Source organism: Hyla sarda, chromosome 1 (assembly GCF_029499605.1).
Source record: "Hyla sarda isolate aHylSar1 chromosome 1, aHylSar1.hap1, whole genome shotgun sequence".
NCBI classification, from domain to species: Eukaryota; Metazoa; Chordata; class Amphibia; order Anura; family Hylidae; genus Hyla; species Hyla sarda.
The window spans coordinates 280,554,118-280,566,805 of record NC_079189.1 but is presented as its reverse complement, the minus strand read 5'-3'; the positions used below and the strand labels follow the sequence as shown (position 1 = coordinate 280,566,805).

Genomic DNA, 12,688 nt, shown 5'->3' with positions numbered 1-12,688 from the left:
ATCATTCACTGCTTCCTCAGAGGCTCCACTAGACATTATATATTGTATATCTTTTTGTTACTTTTGGGTTACTATCAGAAGACAGGGCACATGGCTAATGTCGGACTTGGCAGATTGGGCCGCTGTCTGACATTAACCCTCTAGATGCCGCAATCAGAGTTGATTGCAGCATCTAAAACTTGAAAAATAATTGCTGGTTAGCTGAGAGCTAATCGGGACCACCACAACAAAATCACAGGGTCCTTCCCCTGTCCTCAGATTAGCTGAGAGGACAGGCAGAGGTCTCTTACCTAAATCCATCTATAAAACGACCATGTCAATGTTTATTCTTGCACACAGACACATCACGGCCACTATGCATGCAAACCTATTTGAAGCCACCTTACAGATAGAAATATCAAGTAATGTTTATTGGATATGATTTTGTAGAAGAAATCCACACTACCTGTAAGAAAACAACTTGCCACTGTGTGGTATCTGAACACCCACTAAAAATGTAGAGCGTTGTCATGTGTTTATAGAAGGAACAGGAACTCTTAGAATTATACGAGATGTTTTAGAATTGTTTTGTTGGTGATGATTTTTACTAACAGCCAGGTCAATAGATCTTACAGCTCTAAACTTGGACTAGATAAAGTCTTTCCTTATACTCCTTCAGTTTAGAATTCAATCCAGTCTTTGTTTTCATATACTGTAGTAATGCAGAATATAAGTCAGTCATAAAGGCTCTGGTTACTTCCTCAGTAGCTGCATTGTCAGCAGGATGTGAAGTTATCTGAAGCTGCAACGTGTTCAGCCTGCAGCAAGCATCTACTTGTAAGGTTCTGCTTATAGCTTTGTTATATAAAATAGGGACTGCAGTCACGAGAATGACAGCCCTGCTGTGTAACTATAAAAATGTATCCGTTACCAACGTCCGTCAGAAAACCCATGTTAAATGGCCGTTAAACAATCCCATTTAAGTGTATGGGATTTTTTTATTATCCGTTATGAACCGTTATAGCCCGTTAATTGTGACGGGAGAAATAACGGGACATGCACCAATTTTTCGCACGTCACAAGAAACGGGTTAATTAACTGACGTTATTTTTAACATTGAAGTCTATGGCAAATGGATGAGCCTTTATGTCATCCGTTTGCACCCAGTTTATAATATCCGTTATTACTTGTGAGCATGCTCAGAAGAGGTGACATCAGCAGACTCCTCAGAAGAGGTGACATCAGCAGACTCCTGCAGTGCTGAAGGACTGCTACCACTCCCATCATGGAACAGACTTCTTTCCATGATGGGAGTAGTAATTCCCCGGCTGCGGGAGTCTTCAGACAGCTGGGAAGGCTACATTAGTGTTTGTACTACTACCCCCATCATGGAACAGTCTGTTCCATGATGGGGGTTGTAGTACAGGGGCTGAGGGATTGATCACATCGGGTTTCATTTGAGACCTGATGTGATCAAAAGTTATTAAGCAGGGGAGCGGGAGGCATGCTCCGCAACCCTGCGATATATCAGTGTGTTTTAGAGTGCGTTCACATGTGCGTATTTTCTGCTGCAGATTTGCTTGAGCAGATTTTGCTGCCCATTAAAATGGGCAGCAAAATCTGCAGCAGCAAATCTGCTGCAAAAATATGCACATGTGAACACACCCTTAACTTTCATTTTTGAATCCCCCATGGGGAGCCCTGAATGGCCGGTACTGAGGAGCCAATCGGGGCTCTCAGCAGGAGATAAAAAAAATGAACATTGTGAGTAGCAGGGGCCATATCTATATATTAAAAGCGCTGTGGGGACAAGATATATAGCGCTGCAGGGGAGGGGGGGCAGACATATAGCCTATATATCTAGCCCCCAGCGCATCTATAATATGCCCCCTGCAGCGCTATATATATATATATATATATATATATATATATATATATATATATTTATATTTATTATTATTATTATTATTATTATTATTTATATTTCTCCCCACACCCCGCCGGCGCATTAATAAATATATACCCCCCCGACGATGCTACTGCTAGAATCCTTTTCACATATAGAGCTGCGGTAACATATGTATAAAGATGGCTGTGCTGCGAGGGTACATTATACTTGCGCCGGCGGGGGGGTATATATTGATAAATGCGCCGGCAGGGGGTGTGTATGTATGTGTATGTGTATATATATATTATATTATATTATATTATAGTGTGTGTGTGTGTGTGTATATATATATATATATATATATATATATATATATATATGTATATATATATATATATATATATATATATGTGTATGTGTATATATATATATATATATATATATAATATAAAATTATGCAGGGGTGTGGAAATTAAAAAATTACAACTACTTGTCCAAGGGACTAAAGCGGAACACAATCTACTTGTCCCTCAAGAAAATCCACTTGTCCTGGTAGATTAAATAATTTCAACCAAAATAGTCTGATCCCCCCCCCCCCACTAGACCACCAGGGATGGATATAAGATCCCTTTAGACACTGCTGACAGCGGTGATCTAATGGTTTAATAGGTGATCGCAGTATGCCGGACTATTACCGGAGGGAGAGCTGTAGATCCTCTTACACCCCAGACAACCACAGAAAAGTCTAGATGTAACTTTTTGATCACCTTATAAAAAATGTCTCATATGAAGTGACCAAAAATTAGCAATTCTGGACTATTCTTTTACATTTACACCGTTCACCGTACGGTTTAATTAACATTATATTTTGATAGCCTGGACATTTCCACATGCAGCGATACCACCTATGTTTATTTTTGTACATTATTTTTATTTAAAGAAAATTGGAAACTTTTATTAGGAAAGGGGCTTATTCACATATATACCCACTTCTTAAAATATTTTAATCACAATTTTTCAGTCTTCATAGGGACTTATGTGTTACTGGGGGGGCTTCTGCTTCTCCAGTTTATGTGCTGCATTTTGTGTCAGAAAATGCTGGAAGTTGCATTTAGTTACTAGATAACTACAACTCCCAGCATGCCCTGAAACAGCCTATGGTTGTGTGGGTGTTGCAGCATGTTGCACTGTATAGTAGTTCAGTTAAGGTTATTGTGTAACATGCTGGGAGTTGTAGTTTTGGTTTGTGTCAGCTGCAGAGCCATAGGCTGTGTTAGTAACTACAACACCCAGCATGCCCTGATGCAGCCTATGGCTCTGCAGCTGACCCAAACCAAAACTACAACTCCCAGCATGTTACACTTTATAGTTCTACAGTTTAGGTTATGGTCCAACATTCTGGGAGTTGTTGTTTTGGTTCGGGCGTGTTTGCGTGCATCCGTGGGGCTCTTGGTCGGCGGGTGAGTATGAAGGGGGCGGGATTCTGGGGGTGCAATTTAGTGCGGGTGCCACTAAAAATAAATTAGATGGCACAACTGGCAGCCGCGGCAGCGCCCCCCCCACCCCCCCGAGACACTGGCCCTTGGGCACTGCCCTAATGCCCGACGTGACAGTCCACTCCTATACAAAACATTCATGCATACACATATCATACATGCACCAGCCACTGCCCCCATATCATACATACACACACCCCCCCCCCCGCCACTGCCCCCCCCCACATCATACATTACATACACACATACACTCACACCATACATATACACCATACATATACACCATACATATACATACATACACCCGCCGCTGCCCCCTATATTATACATCACATACACACACACACACACATCACACTTAGACATCATACACACATACTCACACCATACATATCCACCAGTGTTTTCCAACCAGGGTGCCTCCAGCTGTTGCAAAACTACAACTCCCAGCATACCCAGGGCATGCTTGGAGTTGTAGTTTTGCAACAGCTGGAGGCACCCTGGTTGGAAAACACTGATATACACCATACATATGCACACATCATACATACACCTGCCGCTGCCCACCCCACATCATACATCACATACACACATCACACATACTCACACCATACACACATTATCCATTACATACACATCACACAGACCGACATCATACACACATTATCCATTACATACACATCACACACACAGACATCATATACATATCATACATTACATACACATCACACATAGACAGACATCATACACACATCACACATACACTCACACCCTACATATACAACCACCCTTCCTGCAGCCGCCTGTAATCTCGGCCTCCTCACCTGAGCCGCCATGAGTGGACATCAGAGCTGTAGTCACCGCCGGTGTGAGGTGAGATTTCCGTCCTCCCCCTGCTCTGTTTTCCTCGTGCAAACAAGCAACCGCCCCATGGTGGATTAGGTCCTATGGAGACAGATCAGGGGGAGGGGGAGGGATAGAGCTGTGTGGGGGGGATGGAGCTGTGCTCGTTCTTTCTCTCACCCTGCTGTGTCTTCTGAGCTCCGTCCATCCTCCGGGAGGGGAGATAAGGGGGCTCTGCAGTCAGCTGGAGGCCGCCGCCCCCTCCATACACTCTGAGGCCAGTGTGAGGTGCAGACTTCCATCGGCTCCTGCGCCTCACACCGACATTAAAGAAAAATAAGGGGGAAGTCTGTCTGTCCCTGCTAGCCCGATACGGGGCTAAATCATTAAACAATTCACCTGCCCGGCGCCCAAAACTACTTGTCCCGGGCGTCGGGCGATAGGATTTCCACATCCCTGGTATGCACTGCTGGGGGCATATTATAAATGCGCTTGGGGGCTAGATATATAGGCTATATGTCTGCCCCCCCCCCTTGCAGCGCTATATATCTTGCCCCCCACAGCGCTTTTAATATAGATATTGCCCCTGCTACTCAATGTTCCTTTTAAAATCTCACGCTGAGAGCCCTGATTGGCTCCTCTGTACCGGCCATTCAGGGCTCCCTGCGGGGGATTCAAAAATGAAAGTTAAAACACACGATACATCGAAGGGTTGCGGACCATGCCGCCTGCTCCCCTGCTTAATAATTTCTGATCGCATCGGGTCTCAGAAGTGAAACCTGGTGTGATCAATCCCTCAGCCCCTGTACTACAACCCTATCATGGAACAGACTCTGTTCCATGATGGGGGTAGTAGTACAAACACTAATGTAGCCTCCCCATCTGTCTACAGACTCCTGCAGCCAGGGAATTACTACTCCCACCATGGCAAGAAGTCTGTTCCATGATGGGAGTAGTAGTAGTCCCGGCTGTGGGAGTCTCTAGGCAGAGGTGTTGCGGCCGTACCTGAGGGATAACGGGTCTTAACAGATGAATATTTATTCATCTGTTAGCACCCGTTATTTCATCCGTTATTATACATCCGATTTCACACAGAAAACGGACATTTAATAACGAATGCTCCTAGTGTGAAAGCAGCCTAAAGGAACAAGCTCTAAATACTTATCTGCATACTTATAGATGTCCTATACATTCTTGTTCTAAGTGTCTGAAAACAAATAAAAAGTTAAACGGGAACTCCTATACATAAGTACTTATCCCTTATCTACAGGTTTTGACCACCGTTTTGTGCCGTGTTCAACAGTAATCCACGCACAAAGTGGAGGACGCTCAGTGCATCAGACACTTATCGGCACTGTCAGATCCAAAAAACATTATTTGTTACTGATGAACATTAAAGACCTTTTGTAAAATGGTTGCTTAAGAAATGTTGAATTTTTTATAAAGAAAATTGCTCCTTAAAATCCCACCACTGTGTGTCCCTATACCTACTGGGACACCAACCAGTCCTGCAGCATCAGTCTTTTCTTTGAGTCATGGACAAGGCTGCATGAGCAGATGCACCAATCACCTCGCACCACCACAAGGGAGGGGCATAGAAATATGTACATGGTCAGAATTGGGTACTGAGTAACAGATCCCACAAAAAAATAAAAAATTAAAAATCATATGACAGGTACACTTTTAACCTCTATCCTGTAGCTAGAGTATAGGAACTTGTGTAGAGGAGTTTCCCTTTAACCCTTTCCCGCTCTAGGACGTGTGCATACGTCCAAGTTGCTAGGTAGTTAGCGCAACTGGGCATATGCATATGTCCTAGTGATCTTCTTCACAGCGCTGCAGGAGATCACCGGCGGGACCTGGCTGGCAATCACAGCCGGGGTCCCACCGCAGCTGCTGAGACTGGGATTGCGCCTGTCTTGGCAGGCATTAGTCAGGGCGACCTTCTTCACAGCGCAATGCGCTTGAGGAGTTTCCTGGCCTGGCCTGGCTGGCAATCACAGCCAGGTTCCCGCCACAGCTGCAGAGACTGGGATTGTGCCAGTCTCTGCAACATTAAAGAGTACCTGTCATCAAACCATATTTTCTAAACTAACTCAGATTATATTCCCTAACTATTCCGAACACCCCTCCTGCCCTTAACCGGTTACCGACCATGGACGTCTATACTCGTCCATGTGTCGTTAACCGGGTATGGCGTAGGCTCCCGACTCGAGCCCACGTCATACTGGCCGGCCCGCAGCTGATTCCTGTAGCAGGGGACCGGCGTTAATGGCCGACATGCGGTGATCGCTGCAGCCGGCTATTAACCCTTTTAGATTGCCGCTGACAGCGGCATCTAAAGGTGCCTTTAGGAACTGTCCATTTTAGGAACTGTCCAGAGTAGGAGCAAATCCCCATAGAAAACCTATCCTGCTCTGGACAGTTCCTGAGATGGACAGAGGTGTCAGCAGAGAGCACTGTGGTCAAACAGAGGGGAAATTCTAAAAGAAAATAACTTCCTGTGGATCATACAGCAGTTTAGTGGAAGGATTATGCTATAATAGAAGTAATTGACAAATCTGTTTAGCTTTCTGGCACCAATTGATTAAAAAAAAATGTTTTTTCCTTGATCCCCAAATGGCGCCATCTTCCCCTGGGTGCTCTTGGCTGAAGCTTGGGCCCTGGCTCTGCTTGCCCGAAGCAGGGCTAAATGACTGTACAAATCACTTGTGATTGGAATTTCACAACCCTGCCTTTCTAATGTCAGAGTTCACTAGTAGAGAGATGACGACACAATATAAAGGCAGCACATCTTCACTTTATAGATTTGTGAATTTGCCACAGATTAGAAAACTATTAAAAAGGAAGCATTGTAACTTTAAGGTATGATACTGGACTGTGTCAATAACCACATCTGAATTATGGCTCTTCTCGTGTCTTTATTAATATTACTAATGTTTTTACTACAGGTATTGACTTTAAAATCAGGACTATAGAACTAGATGGCAAGAGAATTAAGCTACAGATATGGTAAGTAACAATGAAAGTCTCAACTCTGTCCTATTTCTCTTTACTAATCCCCTGTAAGGACATGTCACGGCAAAAAAACAAAAAACAAACTTTAACTCTCCTTTCTACGTTCCCCCGTTGCGGAGATATCTGCAGCCGGTTCCCCCAGTGCTGCTGGCTTCTGGTTGCTTAGGCTCGAAACGTCTCAGTGCAGGCAGCGTATCGCTGGCCGCAGCGATGTCCCGCCTCGGACGGTGATGGGCTCAGCGCACTGTCATGTAAGGAGCCTGGGCAGCAGGGAGAAGATGGGGCCCGAGCTCCTTACATGACAGTGCGCTTAGCCTATTACTGGCCGAGGCGGGACATCGCTGCGGCTGGAAAAAAAAATTTCAGCACATCCCACAGATGCTCAATTTGTTTAAAGGGGTTATCTACCATAAGGTGATTTTAGTACAGACTTGACAGACAGTAATGGACATGCTTAGGAAGGATCTGCACTTGTCTTGGGGCTATATGGCTATGTCATTAGATTACCATAACACTGTGGCTAGCTTTTTGTGAACTTGTATTTCCTGTTTGACTTATGGTTTTTTGACTACAAATCCCACAATTCCGTTTTCCTCCCTCTCACACATCAGCCACCCCACCCATTGAAACAAGACCTGTGGTTTTCAATCAGGGTGCATAGAGCTGTTGCATTAGTTGAAGATTGATCCCTACACTCATTGAAGCAGACAGGCTCCCTGTCATCAGCTGACTAGTGAGTCAGGTCTTGGCCGCATTGCAAGCTGGGAAAAATCCGAGACAGCAGTCATTTTGTATGCTGGTAAAAATAAATAGTGGGGTGAAAATCGCAGAAGAATTGTGAGAAAACCGTCACACACAGGTACAGACACTAAATTATGTACTACAGTAACTTAACAGCCCCTGTAGCATAGTCAAATAAAAAAAAAAAATCCTGGAATACCCCTTTTAAGTTTTGGGGAATTCAGAGACCAAGTCAACACCTTGAATGTTTTACAGCGTGGCCAGGGGCATTAGCCTGCTGTAAGAGGTCACTGCCTTTAGGAGTTGTCATAAAGTGATGAGCTTATAGTGCAGCAATGTTAAGGTAGTTTGTATGTGTCAAAGTACCATCTACATGAATGCCAGGACCCAATGTTTCTCAGCAGAACATCGCCTAGAACACTTCATCTCTTTCTCAGGTAAACAATATCCATGCACCTGTCCAGTGGCATTGGATATAAAATAAAAAAAAGTTATGGCTGTCAGAACATGACAACACAAAAAAAAAGGGGGGGGGAGGACTTTGTTAAGAAAAGGAAAAATAACATAAAAAAGCTATATAAATTGGGTATCATCATAATCATACAGACCCACACAATATTTTGGAGTTTTTCACAAAACATGCTGCACGAATCAACAAAGATTTAACACTTATATAAAGTACAATATGTCACGAAAAAACAATCTCAGAATTGCGTTGCTAAGTAAAAGCATGTCAGAGGTATTACCACTTAGACACATGCCAGATTCTAAAAATTGAGCTTGGTCATTAAGATAAAAATAGGAGCTGTCCTTAAGGGGTTAAGCATACCAATTTTCTTAGAAAAAGTAAAAAAAAAATTTCACTAGCAAAACAAAACCTATATAAATTGGGTATCTTTGTAATCATATGAACCTACAGAATAAAGATAATGGCCCTGATTTATCAATCAGCCTAAAATATCTGGTTTTTCCCATAACAACCAATCACAGCTCAAATTTCATATCTTAATGAGCTCTTGTAATGTAAAAGTTGAGCTGTGACTGGTTGCTATGGGGAAAACCAGACTATAATGTTTTAGACTGGTTGATACCGAAAAGTGCATTGCGTCGAATCAATTTCGCCCCACATTATAGTTATTCTCTTTTTTTTGGCTTCACCATACATTATGTGGTAAAATGAGTGATGTCATTACAAAGTTACAATAAGGCCTGCAAACAACAAGCCCTATAGATGGAAAAACTAACAATTGTTGTCATTAAGGGGTTAAAAAATGTATATAATCCAGAAATTCCTTTATAACCACAGATGTGTTCAGAGAAAGTGTGGATACAAGCCCAATAAATAAACAAAACAAAAGGGGGGCCACCAGAATGAACTGTGACTAAATATGATCTATCTTGTACTGTCCCTTAGCACAACAACAAATGTAACCCCCCAAAAAATGTAATCCCTGCAAAAAATGATACAGTTGTAAAGCATATGCTAATATGCTGAAATCTTATAATTCTTATATACATGGCTTTTCTTGTGTCTATTGTTTTTTTACGGTGTCGAATGTCTAGCAGCTGCCTGGCCTCCCTTCTATTTGTTCTGTTTGTAGGTAATAGTAATGAATGAGGAGTGTAGGCATGACACCTGTCATAGTGATCGCGTGTCTTTGGCACCTTTCTAGTTGGGGAGGTTGGTAAATAAAATGCAGTGCATACGGTAATTTCTCTGATTAAACTAGAATTTGACATGAAAGCCAAATTATAAAGAGACTGAGGGGAATTCATTAATTCTTGACACCAGAGGGTCAAAAAGTTGGCAATCTTCGCCCAAACACTGAAAGATTTTTTTTTATGCTGTTTTGTGCTGTCAAATATTGATAATTTCTCTCCCATCCCCCTCTGTATTTTCCAATGCAAAAGTCAAAGTTGGGCTTGTTTTAACTCCTCCTAGTAGTCAGGGGTCAGAAGTGTCTTCTTGGCCTCCTTCTGATCATTATACTGCAAATAAATAAATAAACAAACAAACAAAAAATATATATCTATCTCTATATATCTGTTTAAAAAGGAGTTTTCCGAGACAGAAAGAGACCTAGTACATTTCTCTTGTAAATATGTAAGAAAACGGTTTGACCACACAGTGTTTTAGGGTCTTAACCCCTAAATGGGCACTTTAATTTAAAATTTTATTTATTTTTTTTGCATATGATACAGCGGGTAAAATAAATAAGATTTTTGTTTTTATGTTCAGAAATTCCGTTGTGGCAGCCTCCCATTGTGTTCAATTGGATTATGCTGCACTGTGCACATAGTAGAATTTCTGCACCAAAAACATCTGCCACGGAAATTCCAATTCCAGACTCCACTGAAAGAATGAACATGTTCATTCTTTCAGCGCAGTCCACTCGGCAATGCACTGCCATCTCTTACTGATTGGTCCTGGTGTCGGCTTGTTCTGCTGGCACCTGTTACCCATCTGCCTGCTTGTGCGCCCGTCATTTCTGTGTGGATATTCTGCTGTATGAATAGACCCTTACGGACACAATTTTCCACACTTAACAAGTTTGCTTGGTGTCGCAACAGGGGACTTTTGGACAGTTTGGATTCTCAATCATGAACCCTCCAAAAACTAATGCACAACTAAAAAAAATAGATAGAAAAATTATTTAATGATAAATCTTATATCAAAACATCAGATTAAAAAGTATTCATAAAAACATCACTAATGTACATCACTGGAGGTGCAATCTAACATTGGCTATTCATGGTACAGAGATCCAATATAGGAACACAAACTGCATATTCAAAACAAGCAATAGCATTGTTACAGACTGGGTATACCAGACTATGCTTGTAGAAAGAAAAGAATAAATAACAAACAATACAAAATGAAAACACAAAGGCCCAATGCAGAGTTGATTCCCATGTGCAAAAGTTGTTTAGGACAGAAATAGGAGTCAGATGGTTGGATAAATATGCAGAGCTGTGTACCCTGGCCCCTCCTCCATGGTCTGACTGACAGCTCTAGTAGTCTACTGATTGGATGCTAGAGCTGAGAGGGAAGGGTCTGGGGACTAACCCTCGCCCCCTCTATATAGGCTTGTTAACAGTTTTGAGGGCTCAAAACCACTTACAGATTCCCTTCCAGTATTCTCTTGGTTTTATCTTATTGCATTGAAATCTTTTTCATATATATATTTTTTTCTTTTACTTTAGGGACACAGCTGGACAAGAGAGATTTCGTACTATTACAACTGCTTATTACAGAGGCGCTATGGTAAGTAATGAAGACAAATTTTAAGTGATTTTTTTTTTTTCTTTTAAAGCGTAGGTATGTATCAAAACTGCAAAATGTGTAGTTTCCCCATAAGTTGTACATTCCCATAGATTCATAGTGATTTGTATTGACCGTGCTCATATTGATTTATTCTCATGTTATTTTATACAGCATGTAATGGCAAAGTGCTCATCAGATTGGAAAAATGACAAAAACAAGTGACTTTCTTGTATTCTGGTGATGACTGTATTTGCTCTTGAAAACTGTAAACCATAAGTTGTACATAGGGAAACAGCCTTAAAGGGTACCTCTCATCAAATAAACTTTTGATATATTTTAGATTAATGAATGTTGAATAACTTTCCAATAGCATGTTAATGAAAAATATGCTTCTTTCTATTGTTTTTTTCCCGATCAGTCCTGTCAGCAAGCATTTCTGACTCATGCTGGAGTCCTAAACACTCAGAGCTGCCAGCCTGCTTTGTTCACAGCCAAACAGGCTGTGAACAAAGCAGGCTGGCAGCTCTGAGTGTTCTCCTTTGTGAACAACGCAGACTGGCAGCTCGTAGTGTTTAGGACTCCAGCATGAGTCTGAAATGCTTGCTGCCAGGACTGGTAGGGAGACCCCTAGTGGTCATTTCTTCAAAGTGGAAAATTAAATAGAAAGAAGCATATTTTTTAATAACATGCAATTGTAAAGTTATTCTGCATACATTAATCTATAATATATCAAAAGTTCTTTTGATGAGAGGTACCCTTTAAATGAGGTTTTTCCCTAGAGAAATGTGGAGCATAAATGAGAATCCACCAGTCTGGAAAACAGTGCTCACTCAGTTTTTCAGTGTGAATCCACCTACAGATGTAGCAAACTTTAGCATGACTTTTAACACCTTACATACCATGATGCTTTAGGCTGCGTTCACACGGCCGTCTAGACCCGTCCCATTCTTCTCCCGACAAAATTAAAAACGGACTTTAAAAAAACGGACAATAACGGATGAAAACGGATGTTATCCGTTTGTATCTGTTTTTGTTCAGTTAATAAACCCCCCCCCCCCCCCCCAAAATTTTTTTTTGTTCTGAGCATGCTCGAAAGTAAAAACTGATTGAAAAAACGGATGCAAACGGAACGGATGACATTAAAGGCTCATCCATTTTCCATAGACTTCAATGTTAAATTTACTGTATCCGTTTTTTCTTCTGTTTTTTTTTTGGACGGAAGAAAAAAATACTGCATATGCCGTTTTTCTGCTGTAAAAAAAAAAACAAACAAAAAAAAAAAAAATGAAATGAGTGCAGACAGGTGCAAACGGATTGTAAAAAAATATCATTGACATGAATGGGATTTTTCTAAAACCGTTTTGAATCGGTTTACAGCCTGCAAAAAAGGAAACAAAACGGGGACAGATGGTCGTGTGAACGCACCCTTAGATTTTAAAGGGTACCTCTCATCAAAAA

General features: G+C 41.7%; 1 protein-coding gene across 1 annotated transcript in view; it reads left to right on the top strand.

Moving 5' to 3' along the window:
- RAB8A (RAB8A, member RAS oncogene family) overlaps positions 1 to 12,688 on the top strand; it is a 95,310-nt gene that overhangs the window by 41,386 nt on the left and 41,236 nt on the right. Inside the window, exons 2-3 of the mRNA XM_056573299.1 lie at positions 7,158 to 7,218; positions 11,170 to 11,230. Of these exons, the coding sequence (XP_056429274.1) occupies positions 7,158 to 7,218; positions 11,170 to 11,230 (122 nt within the window). The remainder of the gene's footprint in view (positions 1 to 7,157; positions 7,219 to 11,169; positions 11,231 to 12,688) is intronic.